The 14,969-nt window shown below is 34.9% G+C and overlaps 1 protein-coding gene across 2 annotated transcripts in view; it reads left to right on the forward strand.

Annotated features, from left to right (window-relative positions):
• Positions 1-64: 64 nt before the first annotated feature.
• The window catches only part of LOC125650430 (zinc finger FYVE domain-containing protein 26-like), a 56,227-nt gene continuing 41,322 nt past the window's right edge, over positions 65-14,969 (forward strand). Inside the window, exons 1-12 of one of the 2 annotated variants that reach the window (XM_056164528.1) lie at positions 65-395; positions 3,215-3,299; positions 4,430-4,519; positions 4,638-5,342; positions 6,372-6,539; positions 7,834-7,922; positions 9,664-9,845; positions 10,702-11,919; positions 12,343-12,527; positions 12,749-13,668; positions 14,414-14,517; positions 14,671-14,770. In XM_056164528.1, the coding sequence (XP_056020503.1) occupies positions 172-395; positions 3,215-3,299; positions 4,430-4,519; positions 4,638-5,342; positions 6,372-6,539; positions 7,834-7,922; positions 9,664-9,845; positions 10,702-11,919; positions 12,343-12,527; positions 12,749-13,668; positions 14,414-14,517; positions 14,671-14,770 (4,070 nt within the window). In that variant the 5' untranslated portion in view covers positions 65-171. The remainder of the gene's footprint in view (positions 396-3,214; positions 3,300-4,429; positions 4,520-4,637; positions 5,343-6,371; positions 6,540-7,833; positions 7,923-9,663; positions 9,846-10,701; positions 11,920-12,342; positions 12,528-12,748; positions 13,669-14,413; positions 14,518-14,670; positions 14,771-14,969) is intronic. The other variant, XM_056164529.1, reaches the window with a different exon arrangement.

Genomic DNA, 14,969 nt, shown 5'->3' on the forward strand with positions numbered 1-14,969 from the left:
CTTGTCATTGGACAATACATCATGTAAAACGAAGTCTTATTGGTCATTTGGTTCAAAGGTCGACTTCTCATGTGACTTACAAAATGGCGACTTCCAGTCGTGTTGTTGACAATTTTAGATTTTTCTGCTGCAAATGTGAATGATATTTTAACAAAGACATTTTTATTTGATATGGAAAGTGATGAGAATGGTAGTGATTCCTATTTGTTTAGAATTGGTGAGGAGAGAATCCATTCGATCCAAAATCTTTTCAAATATTTCTGTTATCATCTGCATAGAGGCGAGTGGGAGTTGTCGCAGGCTTGTGTCGATCAGTTACATTCTGAAGGGATATGTGTTGGCGTTAACTTAAAAGAAATTTTACACGATGTTGTCCAGTTTCCATTCAGTCGCAGGTACTTTTTCCTATACTTTTATGAACATTGCATGCAACACATGTATTTTGGAGAGGCCCCACCTCTCCTCCCACAATCTTCCTAAATCCGTCCCTTTCTCTTCTTTTTTCCCCTCCCCTTTTTTCCTCCATTTCTTCTCTCCTTTCCCACTCTCCCCTTTTACACCCTTTTCTTTCCCCCCTGCATTGTTCATCCCCACAATGAGCTTAAAATGCCCAATGTGGTACTTTATAATCTGAGATTCCCTAAACTCTTACCAGAGCTCCAGATAAGGTGCATAAGAGCGTAAATACTCATTGATTTTTACCAAATATGCATTTAAGTTGACAATCGGGCGTACAATTATGCATTAGCAAATGTAAATACGCTTCACAATCCTAAAGTAATGCGGATGTATGATAGAATAATTTAAGTACGAATTACCTATTCATAAGAATTGAGGTAAGCTCAGTGCTTGATCTTACATGAAATTTATTGATTGGTTGATTGTTTCTTTCTTAACGTCTCACTCGAGAATTTTTCACTCATATGGAGACGTCACCAAGACCGGTGAAGGGCTTCAAATTTAGGTCTATGCTTACTGCTATTGAGCAGTGAGGGTTCTTTAGCATGCCACACCTACTGTGTCATCTCTGAGGACTCGTAACATTCACACCTGATGCCGAGCGTTTGGCGATGGAACTGTCACTACCTGTTTTAACGACTTAGGTCTGTCGCGGCTGGGATTCGAACCCTGGCCTTCCGCATGTGGGGCGAATGCTCTAACCTCTCAGCCACCGCGGCGGTATTTCTTACATGAAACAGAAATATTATCTCTATAAAAACGTTTAGATGACAATGACAATTTTGAAAGATGGGTTAGAGATAACTCAAAACAACTGTATTATGTATAAGCCTAATTGTTATACTTCTTTCTTAAAGAGGTAGAGTGCGGTCGAAAACACAGGAAAAAACTTGACGTTTTATCAATCATAGACAATTGATTGTTGCTACAAACATGGTACAGAAAATGTCACCGGACAAAGGATACGTCTTCCATTAAACGTTAACTTAAAGTTTTTTTTATTGAAAAGCCGCTCCTAAGCATTTAATAAAAACTTGTATATTTATGGGTGAAAATCCTTTGTAGTTCTTTTTATCATAAACTCTTCATTGTCATTGGGATTTTGAAATTTATCATGAGGTATTAAATCTTAATATGTCAGACACTTGGTCACATAGTATCTGATTATATTTAGAGTAAGTGATCGAATTTTGTATTACTGACAAAACAGCAAATATAATCAGTAAATTAATAAAATACGCTTTTGGCTTTTTCTGGAAAGCAAAATACTCATTGATTTGAAAACCAGGGGATCAAAAAAGTATCTGGAGCTCTGTCTTACTACTGTTCTTATATTGTGATGAGTCAGAATGGAAGCCGTATTGAAAAGTGAGTTTTCATCTACACCAGCTGATGTTGCTACCAGGCCTGGGGTTATGGTAATGTGTAATGACAGCCAATTCAGTGTAACGGGAGGTGTAATGTGTAATTAGCCATTTTTGCATTACAAGTAATGGTAATGCATTACTTGAGAAAATATACTGTAATGCACTTGCTACTTTCCTACTTTTTTTGCAGATCTAGCTTCCAAGACATGAGGGTTCAGTAATCAGATGATTATATTAATTCCACATTTCTGTTAAAATTTGTAAATTTTCTGTCTCTGGTTACTTTCCTGTATAACACAATAACCATCAGATCTGCATAAAAGGATTGGTTTTCATTGAGAAAGAGAAAAAAAAAAAGAAAAGCCAACTTGAATGACAGATGCATTGTTCCCAGAAAGCTTGTATTACAGTTAAACATGCTTATAATGAATTCACACTTATTGCAAAATTATACTTATTCCTGTATGAGAGGAAAATAACAAAAATTGTATTGGATATAACGAAATTTGGTTATTATGAACTGTTTTTTGCTGACCCAGAAGGTTCGTTATAATTGTGTTTCACTGTAAAGGAAATGAGATGGTATTTACAGCCTACTAGGTAGATAATACAAATATGTATAATTGACTGGTATAAGAAGAAATACATGTGCATCATCTTTTTAAGGTTCAATTCTTTGAAGGGTGATCACTTTTTCATCAAAATCTTTTGAAATGTTTGTTGCAGGTGTATCTCGATAGTCCTTACCATCTGTTATGTTCAATATAACTGGCTGCTGTGTGCATGCACATTTGCTAAATTCTGATTTGACACTTTCACAATCACCATAACTTTGTTATAAATGATGCAAACATTATGAAATTCCTACTGTAGGTATACGATACAAAAGCCTCTTGAATTACACCAACAAAACTGCTGAGTCATACTCATGTGCACTTATATGATTTTTTTTGAGGGGCTGATATTTAGATACTTATGAATGAGAAAAATGGAGTGATAGTAACATTATAGGTATTCATTCTACAAGAACCCTGAATGAAAGATGATTGATTGTGCTGACTCAGAAGTACACACGCATATGTGTCAATTAGATTCAGTTTGGCATGTGCGTGTATGCACGTGCACTGTTTTTAGACCTTCTATTTCAGGCTCATTCTTATTTTCTCATTTTTCATTATAATCTTAGGAAATTTATCTTGAATTCATATATATCAAGACTTAATTGTAACATGCTTAATTTTGATGGGATGATAATAAAAACTTCTATAAATTTCTTGTTTCTCAATGAATTGCTTTGAAAATCATACTGTAATATGTATATACTGAGATGGTTGACTCCGATTTGATACATACACTGTGTATTTAAAATCACTTTTTTTTTATTTTAGTGAATCTGGTACAGGACTTGGGTCATCACTACGCTTGTCATGGCTTTGTTTGATGAAATACAAGACACTACAGAGTGAAACAGAAGTAATGTTACTATTAAAGCAGTCATCAGTTTTTATGCTATGCAGTTCACAGTTTTTACGCTACGCAGTCATCAGTTTTTACGCTACACAGACATAAGTTTTTACGCTACACAGACAAGTTTTTACGCTACACAGTCATCAGTTTTTACGCTATACAGTCATCAGTTTTTAGCTTACCTGAGCTTCTCTGATAACCTGATGTCCAGTGTCCATTTGTCTGTCCATCTGCTTGTCTGCCTGCGGACAAACAGATGTCCATTTGTCTATAAACTTTACACATTTTCGACTTCTTCTCGAGAACCACAGGGTCGATTTCAACCAAACTTACCATAAACTGATAAAGCATCCTTGGATAATAGGGATTCAAAATTGCTCACATGAAGGGCCACATCATTTCAAAAGAAAATAAAATTTAAAAATATTGAAAATATGGTGGCATCTTTTAATCTTCTCAAGAACCACTAGACTAGGAAAGATAAAGTTATGTGAAAGCTTCTACTGAGTGGGAATTCAAAATGTTTAAATCAGGGCCCCTTGGATGGGTTGGGGCTACAATAGGGGAACAAACTTTTATATGTGAATTATTATGAAATATCTTTTTTCTCTAGCGTAACAGTGCCATTCATAATGTCAGAGTGTAGGATGGGGCCTCAATAGGGGATCATAGTTTTACATGGTAATCTATGGATGATGGGGGTAGGGTGGGATGTAGGCATTTGACATTGGAAGGTATATAATTTTGAAAATAAAATATCCCAAAACAGTAAGACCATGTTAGTTATATTTATATTGAAGCATCCCCATATTGTGTAGATTCAAGTTTGGTTAAGTCATGACCTCAGTGCTCAGAGTTGGGTTATGATATGGGGGTCAAAATTTTTTGAGGAAAGAAAGAGGTTATAGATATTTTTGAAATCTTCTGAAGAACAGCAACACCAAGGTGGCTCAGATGGGCGTTTTGGACCATGGGCTTCATTTCATATGTAATTTAAAGGAAAACAAAATGACTATTAAATCATTACTTGCTAAATGTTAAAACATGCAAATATAATTGAAAAAATACTGAAACCTATGGTTGTAATTTTCATATTGTTGCATTCACTTTTGTATTTGATTGTTATTCTATTTAAGGAAAGGGATTATGAACTGCTGCAAAAAGATGTAGAATTTTCTTTGATGTTGTATGAAACATGTAAATCTATACCTTCAACAATACTCAAGGTAAGTGGATGAAATTCAAGTGCAACACTAAAATCGCTGTGTAAGATATTTTTGTACACAATTTGTCAAGGAACATATTAAAATGATAAGTTGCACTTACTTGTATGTATATTTGTAGGAATTGTATCAGTATCACCACAATGTCCTGCAGCTTGAGTGTCAGGGTAATAGTCAGGGGCACTCTCCCCGTATGCTGACCACACAGCTTCAACAGACACTGATGTCCATTCTGAAGCAGAATCCAGTCCTAGGAAACAGATTTATACAGTCTCTACATGCAAAGTCTGACCATGAGCAATACAAGAAGAATAACAAAGTTTTACAGATGCTATACATTAAAGCCATCAGCAGTATTCTGGACAAAATCTCCAGACCTGTTCACCCAGTTCTTGATACAGAAGGAACTGAAGCAGAGAGTGGAGGGGAAAGCACGATGTTATCTCTGGATAATAACCTGCAAACTTTGTATCAGATTATTTCATTGTTCAATCCTCATCCTTATGAAAATTACTCAGAAATTAGGGAGATCTTTGGCAGATTTTTGGAACTATCAGGTGGAGAAATACCCAAATTGAAAAGAAAATCCATTCTGTCAGGTCTGATTGGGGGACATGATGATTATTTGGTACAGGAGTTTCTAAAATTAGAGCATGAAATTTATGTGAAGACCTTTGCTTTTCCTGCAAATCTTCGAGATGATGATGTCAAAGAAGAAATGAAGGTCATGTTGAAAATATCAAAAGAACAGGATGTAAAAGAAAGAATGCATCGAATGTTTTTGCTTTGTCACAACAACAAAGAGCATTTCCTTCACTTAGCTGTGGTAATGATTACTAGCTCACCTGAGCTGAAACTTTAAATAAACTTTTCTGTTCAAAGTTTGGCCTGTCTACTGTCTTGAAGTTTACACTTTTCAGTCTGAATTTTCAACATGCATGGGACCAATTTTAATCAATCTTGACAAAAGGCATCCTTGGGTAATGAGGATTTAATTTTGTTATTCTAACTGTATCAACATTCTTGAAAGAAACAAAGTATCTGATTCTAATTAGATTGGTATGTTTAAAAAAATAATCTCAAGAACCTCTGAACCAGAAAAGTTACAAAAGCTTCCTCATATCTACAGTGAAGTTTGTTCAATTTATCAGAATTTTTTCTTTTCTTTTTTTAAAAAAATCTTCTTTAATAGGAACCACAAGGTTACAACTAGTCAAAAGCATTTCAAGTTATTCAAGATTGGGTCATAGTATGGGGTTTAAGTTTTACATATAAATATGTTATGTACATAACATGTTATAGGAAAATTCTTTGAAAAGCTTTTCAAGAACCACAATGATTCAATTTTGTCAAATTCATATGCAAGTATCCACATGTAGTGTAGACTCAAATCCAACTGTGATCCATGGCTGGGTCCAGGGCAAAACCAAATTCATTCCAACTGTGATCCATGGCTGGGTCCAGGGCAAAACCAAAGTCCTTTAGTGGGGGTTTAAATTCTCTTTGTTGGAATTTAAAGGAACATTTTTTAAAACAATTCCTCCTCAAACACAATACATTTATGTGTACTGTTTGTCAAAATAATGTGCAAGCATCCTTATGTTATGTTGTATTGTAAATTTGACTTTGACTTTGTGCAGTGAGAGTTAACAATATTGATTGAGAATTTAACTGAATATGCATCTGCTTATGTAAGTGATGTGGCCTATTGGCCTAGCATTTTATGAGAGAATCGGTTTTACAATTTTTGTGGAATTTTGTTGTGTTTGGGAGGCGGCTGCACAACAGTTGTAATATTCTTATTAGAATTCCTGATACATTGTATATTTTGTACAAACCCTTACTATTTTATTAGAGTACAGCAGTTATTTTGATAAAACGTGGACTATTTGAGGAACTGGGACAGCTTCTAGTATCAGCAAAGTATGATCACTTGAGACCATTTCTTCTTCTACATGGCTGGTCTTACTGCCAATCTTGTCCCCAAGCAAAGCTTTTACTGGAGACCCTGAAAACAGAACAGGTATTATGATATCTAATTGATTAATGTACTGAAAACTTAAGTTTCAACATAATGGTTATACATGTAGTTGGTGTGGAATCGAAGGACAGGGAGTCCTGCATGCTGTAGACCTACATTGCCAATTATGAACTTTTGACAGTAAAAAAATTCAACACAATACAATTAACCTTAAACAATCATGCTCCATCATCATACTTACTGCATTTGTTTTAAAAACACTTGAATTAACATGTTAAATTTTCTCTCTCTCGTGTCTGAGGCATTTATAAGTTATATATTAATTACTGTAAATCATTTATTTTGCAATACCTTATTTTTTTTTTGTGGATACAGTGATCAGGCTGTCCAGCGGCCCTAAAATTCCTAATTTTTTTCAGTTTTGCTAAAATTCCTAAAAAAAATGTAAAATTCAAGGGGAAATCCTAAAAAAGCCCTTATTTTTCATGTCAATTCCTACTTTTTTATCAGTCTTGAAAAATCAAAATGCATTCATACAAAATGTGTGTTATTAACGTAGATTGCAGTTCTTATTCAGATAATGCTGATGCAGTGAAAGGCAAAATTTAAAAAAATTCCTGTACTTACATCTTATTTGTGTGTCATGTGAGTTTCTTTATTGTCAAATTTGACAAGGTAAGTCCTTTTAAATAATTAAAACTTCCACAATTTGGTTAAAAATTCCTAATTTTAGCCCTAATTTAGCCCTAATTTTTTAAAATTTTACCCCTAAAATTTGCCCTTATTTTTTGTCCAAGGGTGCTGGACAGCCTGAGTGATGTTTAGTGGTATGAGCTATACAGACTGCGGATATCGGCTTTATTGGCTCAGTGGTTAGAACACCTGACTAGTAATGCAGGGGTCCCGAGTTCGATTCCCAGTCTAGTCATAAACTTTCCTTTCCTGATACATTCGGTGCCATTGACCAACACTGAACTTGCAGTTGAAAGTCCTGCAAGGGGTAAAAAAACCCTAGGTTGAAATATAATGTGGCTTGTCCTGTATATACTAAAGATGTATTTATTCACGAGACAATTAACTTTCGCAAATCATTATTTATGGCTCAAGTTTTCTATGTGCAAGAGTTTATTTGAGAGAACTAAATTTTTGCAAATGGTTAGTCTCATGAAATTACACGTAAATAATGTTGTTTTAAATAAAATGTTATTTACAGTATATGACTCAGAACTGGATGCTAGTTAAAGCCTGATCCAGGTAAAAATACTTCATGGTCTTATGCCTTTTACGAGGACCGTGGGGATATTCTTAATGCAGTGTTTTTATTTAATGTTTGTAGTGGAAGAGTTCACATCCAGTGTTAGAGAGTGCATGTAGTAAGCTGTCTTACCAGATTGACCTCATCAAGTGGTGTTTAGATAGAACCAAGTATGTCATTTCTATTTCAACAGTCATATTCTTAGAGGCACAAATACATGTGTATCATTTGTCACAGTTTGTATAGAATTTCTTAGTATCTATAATATAAAAATACTGTACATGTATTTGTATTTATTACCTCCCACAAAATTGAAAATGAGCATATGCATTAAGGGGCGAAACAAGCTCTAACTGGAACGATTGTTAGATGAGGGAACTTTCCTTGCTTTTAAAATGAACACTGATCTAAAACAAACCATACAATGTATATAACATATTTTGTTTCTCCATTCACGTACTTAAATCTGCCATATTATCTGTAAAATTTAAGTTTTTCACCACCAGCGCATCATGAACGTAATATTTAGGATCAATCTGGAATACTCGTTTTTTGAAAAAAAAAGATGCAAATAAAAGTTCTTCAAATATTTGGGGATAGCTGAGAGCAGTATGGGAAAAATCAAAATAACCAATTTTTGGTGACAAAATAGAGAACCATATCCAGTTCTAGTATGTATTAGCTTTAGTTGTGCTCCTATTTATCAAATCTAACTTTTTTAACCCTGATACGTATTTGTGACCACAATGGGTACTCCTATTAAACATTGACTTTTATTTTTACATATTTTAAGGGCCATATTTTTGGGTTTGTGAATCTAGTTCTTTAGCAGAGGGGTTTTTATGGTTTCACTTCATCCATCTGATGACCGAATGTCCATCCATCCGTCAACATATTTTGTTTGTAGATATTTTTGAAGGCTGCATGTTCATGAACTTTTTGCTGAACATTTTTGAAAGGTTGTACACTATGTAAATCTGTGCACCTGATATTTTTAAATGGATTTGGTCAATTTTGAGAGATATGGTCACTGGTAGTTGTGATATTGTGATATTTCTGTAAATTTCCCAGTATCTTCCCCCACAAACAACCTTTGGTGTGTATTAGTTTCACCATGTCTGTCTGTCTTTTCATCCATCCATCTCTTATTGGGACAATTAATTGGGTTTACTTAATCAAGAGTAGCTTTAAGTGGGTGAACAAAAAGCTATACTTCTCAGATTTGCATTTCCTGCTTTTTACACTATGAATATTGATAAAATCAAAGTCAAAGGAATTTAGTGTAGCCAGTAACTTGTATTCGGGTGAAACATGAATCATGTTAAAACTCGTGACTTGTATTCAGCCTTATCACGCCTCAGACAAAATGGTTGAAATCTAATTGGTCAGATCTTGGTCACATGATGCCGTGAAAAAAACTGTATCATGCGAGAAAAATCCATATTGAGCGAGTAATTTATTGTCGGGTTCGACTTGCAGCCGTGAACGAATCTTTAATATAAAGGCATTTTACTAAGTTGTATGATATAGACCCCCACATATACAGTTAGAGGTCTTCGACGTGATAAATTCGTTACACAGTTAGTTAGTGACCTGAGACGGAAAATACGTGATGTGAAAAGAAAACCCGTATTGGACGAGGCTTTCCCTACGATACAGGTTTTCTTTTCACACCATGTATTTTTCCGTATCAGGTCACTAACTAACTGTGTAACTAATAATACAGTCCCAATATGGATGAAACCCTGTAGCGTTGAGTATTAGTCCAGTGTGTTTCATATTTTGATGTCTGTGGTGTTGAAGGCAAGAGAACTATTTATGTATGTGCTAAAATATGAAATTCTTTATAGTTCTATTATTGTGTGTAATATAAATGCTAATTTTTCAGTTTTTTCATCTGGGTCTTTGTAGGCCACTTTTACCCACAGCTGAGAAGGGCCAAATGAGTTCACATCAGAGGGCAGCTGACATGTTTACTGGGCTGGAAAACCACTCTGTGTTGTATGTGCTCCACCAATCCACTCGTCTGGCTTCACTGGATGAAGAGGAGGTGCTGAACCTGCTACATATGAGTCCGCTCCAGAGCAACCCAGGTTAATTTATCTTCACTGTCTATCACTTAATGTTAAAGGTGGCTCATTGCACTATAATTTTATTTAATCGCTTGTTTAAGCTCTTTGTATGAAGCATGATTCCTCTATTGAAAGAGTGATACAAGCTTTCAATTATTGTATAGGAAATTTTTTGTGATTTTTTTTCGAAAAGATATTTTTCAAATCTATGGCTAAGACCCTCAAGAATGTGTTATTTGAAAAAGGGATATTTTAGACAAATATATATTATAATTTTTTTTTATGTTTTTAATCTTTAAACCATTTCACATCAAGGGAATGTAGTTTTCTGATTACAATGTTCTTTATGACTACTTTTTTATAATTCTGATCAGGCTTGGTTCAAATTTTAAAAATTGCAATATTTCTGAATTTTGGCCATTTCGATTTCTTTTTAAATTACATTTGTACAATATATTTTGTTCCCTAATTGACATGTTTTATTGAAAAAAAATGTATTTAGCTGTAGATTTAGAAAAAAATATTAGCAAATAATGTTTTCAACTTTCTTGAATATTTTTTTATTAAAACAATTAGAACATCTATCTGAGTCTTTTAGGCATGTTTTATTAGCTATTCATCTCATGTATCAATTCACATTCTATGATCTCTTATTTGTAAACAAAATACCTTTTTTATTATACCAGAAAACATCACAAAAAATTGTATAAAATAATGGAGGGTGTGTATCACTCTTTCGATGGTGAAATCATTACTTCATATGAGGTGTTTTAACGAGCTCTTGAATAAAATTTGATGTAATGAGCCACCCTAAAAGCATGAATAGCCAAAAATTAACAGAATAATGAACAGTGCATTGTAAATTGTTTTATTTCAGATTCCAGCAAGGCTACAAAATCTGTGAGATTTGCAACAGACAAAGAAAATGATGAAGTTCATATAGAGAGGCGAAGAGATCTTTCAATCTACACCGGATATTGTGCAATAAAAAATGTCATGTATGCTGTGTATTTTTGTGCTGAATGTACTCATGAAAAGCTAGTTCATCCCGTGCAAGAATCTAATTCTCTGAGTCCATTGGAACATATGATATCAAGCATGTCCTCAAATGATTTGGGCATGTCTGATTCGGGTTATAATTTTCAGGAAGATTACACAAAGAATGTGACTCAGAAACTCCATAGTGCCAAAGGATATCTTAGCAAGTTACAGCCATTGGCATTCAGGATGGAGATTTTGGAAAATATATTTTCATTACTATTTCTTTCACATGAGGAGATCCAGGAATCTTCAGCAATTTTTGATTCTGATAGTGAAACAGAAGATGAGGATGAACGAGGAAGAAGTGAGACTATTGTGGGCCCTCAAAGTCTGAGTCAGAGTTTGTTGTCCGAGGAAAGTACCTCATCACTTTCACAAAGTGTTGATGAGAGACCCATGAGTGAAGAAGTGCCAGAGGATGTCAGCGGTAGTTTTACAGGTGGCTATGATGAACCTTTTGAAGAGAATGTCCCAGAGGTCAAATCAAAAAGGCTGGATAGATCTGCAAGTCAAGATAAAAGTAGGAGTACGTATTTAGAGAGACTGAATAGTTTAAAGGAGAAATTAACCCTGCAAAAAGGGGGATCTGAGAACGGAAGCACAATTAGCACTGGAAGTACAAGCAGCTGTCGAAAGTTTGGCTTTCTGTGTAATGAATATCTTGTAAGAGACATTCTCTCATTACTGAAAGAATGCCTTGTTGATCTAAGTTCTGCTAGGTTTCAAATGAATGGTAAGGAAAAGGAAACTTCAGGAAAACCAGTGAAAACTCTGATTGATATTAGCCTCGAGGAACCACTTTCACGTCTGGTTCAGTCAAGTGTGGAGAAAGATGCCTTACACAGACACTTGACCCAGCTACAGCAGTTTGTTAGTGAAGCCCAGTGGAGGTTTCAGTTGGTTTGTCATGAAATGATTCCACAAGCATTAGGGGAGGTGCTAGCCAAACCACTGCCATTTTCACTGGAAGAGAATGATGAAGAGATGGCTTTTTCACAGCAACGGAAAAATGGTCTTAACAAACGAACAAGGAGGATTTCTTCATCTTCGAAAGGTACACCTGAGTTTTGTGAAAACTTTATGAAACACGTTATATCAGAAATAGGAGAAACACTGTAATGATTCAGGGAATGCATCCCTCCAAATTTAATTCATACCAATATTTTGATCCCATATTAATATAATTGATCATGAATTTTTCACAATTCCAGTGCCAGGTGCAACTTAAAAATTTATCATTTCTTTCATTACTGAAGGTCTATCCTTCCATGAATTTTAATTAAATCTGTGTTAAATGTTTCAAATAGAGATATCATGTCATACTAACAAACAAGAGTGAAAACGTCGCCACTGGTAATGCATGTGTCCTTATGTGACTGTAATGCATTACATGTATATGAATTTTCATTTATATCATGTTAGAAATGTACTCTTACATTACTATTTAAACTGAATTTTCATACTTCTTTGAAAATAGACCCAAGAGATGAAGATGGCAAGTCACGAAGAAAGACCAGGAGGAAGCGACAGAGATCGGAGCAGAAGTCCCGGAAGACTCCCGTTAAACTAGGGATTATATCCACCATGCTGTCCTCACCAGAAACTCTTCTAAATATGTGTATCCGCAAACAACACTTCAAGCATGCTGCTGAAGTCATCAAGGTCTGTTTCTTTGTCCATTTATCAGATCTTAGTAGTTTATCTGTTTCTGAGTCGTATCTTGCATACTGTGATAACCCAGTTCATGTAGATTTGTAATCAAAGGCAGCTCAACAATACACGGAAAACATTTCCTCTTGCTGTCGATTGTGACATTATGTATCATACTCCAGCAATGTATCTTAAAATTGTTATCCAATAATGATTTATTTATGTGTTTGTAGCTTTTAAAACTTGATGACACTCCTCAAGCAAATGAAGTCAAGTTTGCTGAGAAGTTTTCCAAGTGCTCAAAGAAACTCCAACAGCTACCTGCAGGGCAAAGCCAAGCTCTGAAGCCAGGAAAACTTTCCATGAAAGGTTTGGCATCTGTGGCAGCAGCAGGTGTAGCGACTGTGTCTGTGAATAGTGTAGCAGAGGAAATTCTGTCAGAGAAAGGCTTTTCCATGATTCCGAGTCCAAAATCAAGACACGTTCTACCAGTGAAATATTCCGAACTTTTTGATCAAAGTAAGGTGCACATGGTGATTTTATTTGACATGTTGTGCACTTCCTGTAAAACCTGGGAAACTTGTAACAGTCTCATTGATATAATCAAAACAAGGACAGAGGTTAAACCTCAGAAAGTCTTAGCTTCTATTGGAGAGGACAAAAAGAAAATTGATCACAGAATCCATGGAATTCCTTGTCTTATCAACATATTTGAATCTTTGCTTCAGCTTGGAGGAGAAATGGACTTGACTACACAACCATCACAGAAAGATATTTTGGCAATACTGTACAAACATAGCATTCAGACATTCCTACAGACTGCAACACTTCCTCTTGTGACAGATGACTGTTTGACATATGCTAATATGCTAATCGAAATGAAAAGGGTCATAGAGAAGACTGAGTATGCATTCCAACTATATGGCAAAATGCCATTGGAAGGGTACATCCACAAGGTTCAGAAGGCGAGTCCTGGGCTCAGCCCATCAAAAGTTAGTCCTAGGAGTAGCCCACGAGATAGCCCCAGACCCTCTCCCAAACTGGAAGACCACACACAGACAGACAAACCAGTTTTGCACAATGCTATGAAACACTTGATTCATGTGATGCAGAAAGAGGTTCCAAAGGGAGGGGTGTGTACCTTCATGACAAGGTGTGTACCCTTGTGATAAATTTGTCCAAGCTTCATTGAGAATTATTTAATTTGTGTTAAGAAATATATTTAATATCATATACCTAATAATTTTGTAGCATTAAAATATTCCTTAATTCTAGAGAATGTAGGCATGCAATAGCATGCAATTATACCTGGGCCATTATTGAACACAAATTTTCCTGAAATGATAGGATTCGCACAGAAATGTTAACATTATTGCTCCCTACCTTTAAACAAAGATGTTGTGTCAGCTTAAGCTCTGATAGCCAGTTGATATCTTATCAATTAATTTTTGTAGTATTTTGACCCTGATTTACAATTAAGGACCAGCAAATATAATTCACAATTTGAAACATTTTAGTAGCACTGATTGATTCAATATTGGATGATCATTGAAAATGTGCATTACTTTTATATTACATGCATTCATATCAGTGCCAGCAATGCTTCAGTTGCTAGACTTGAAACAAGAAAATGAATACATTATCAACATATGGTTTAACTATATGATATAGTAGTTACTGAACTGTTGGTTAATTTTGGTACTTGTTGGATGTAAAAATTCACAAATTTTCACACACAACATTCACCAATATAATTTCAGGAACCTAGTAGAACATAGTGACCTTAACATTGACCTTTGACCTGGTAAAATGATATGGAATGATATGGATCATTTCCATGGTCTTAGCTTAGTTTTGCTGTAGCTATTTGATATATAAGTAATACTTTTATTCAACAGATCACCTTCATCTACAACAGGAAGCAGAGACTATTTACAGAACCTGTATGATCACCTGAAGGGACTGGCCTTTGTTGTTGCTGAGACTGAGACAAAGTCAAGTGGTAATCTTCAATAAGATATATATTGTTTTGTTTTTCGGGTTTTGCAAGAAGTTGGCCCTTCATGTGTTTTTCGTTTTTTTTCTTCGTTTTTTGTGAATTTGAAGATTTTTTTTTTGGGTCCTGTATATTGATGTGTTGTTTTTTTATTTTCAGATTCTTTAATAATACCCAAGAATTACTTCCATATGTTGTCAGAGGGACCAATTGAGACCTTGGGGAGATTAATGTTTTCTCTGAGAGTTTTCCCAGAAAAGTATATCTAAATTTCTTAACCCATTTATAATTGGGTACATTTACTCAAATACTCTGTTTTTTACTCCTTTTGTATGAAACATAAATTGTGGTTTGATATTTATTTGGTAATATTTACATTTCCAATGTTTTTTACTTTGATGCATGTATCTTTACTAATTAAAATGACGGGGCATTTCCTTGTGAAAACAGTTGTAAGC

The sequence above is a fragment of the Ostrea edulis genome, chromosome 5, assembly GCF_947568905.1.
Source record: "Ostrea edulis chromosome 5, xbOstEdul1.1, whole genome shotgun sequence".
Taxonomy (NCBI): domain Eukaryota; kingdom Metazoa; phylum Mollusca; class Bivalvia; order Ostreida; family Ostreidae; genus Ostrea; species Ostrea edulis.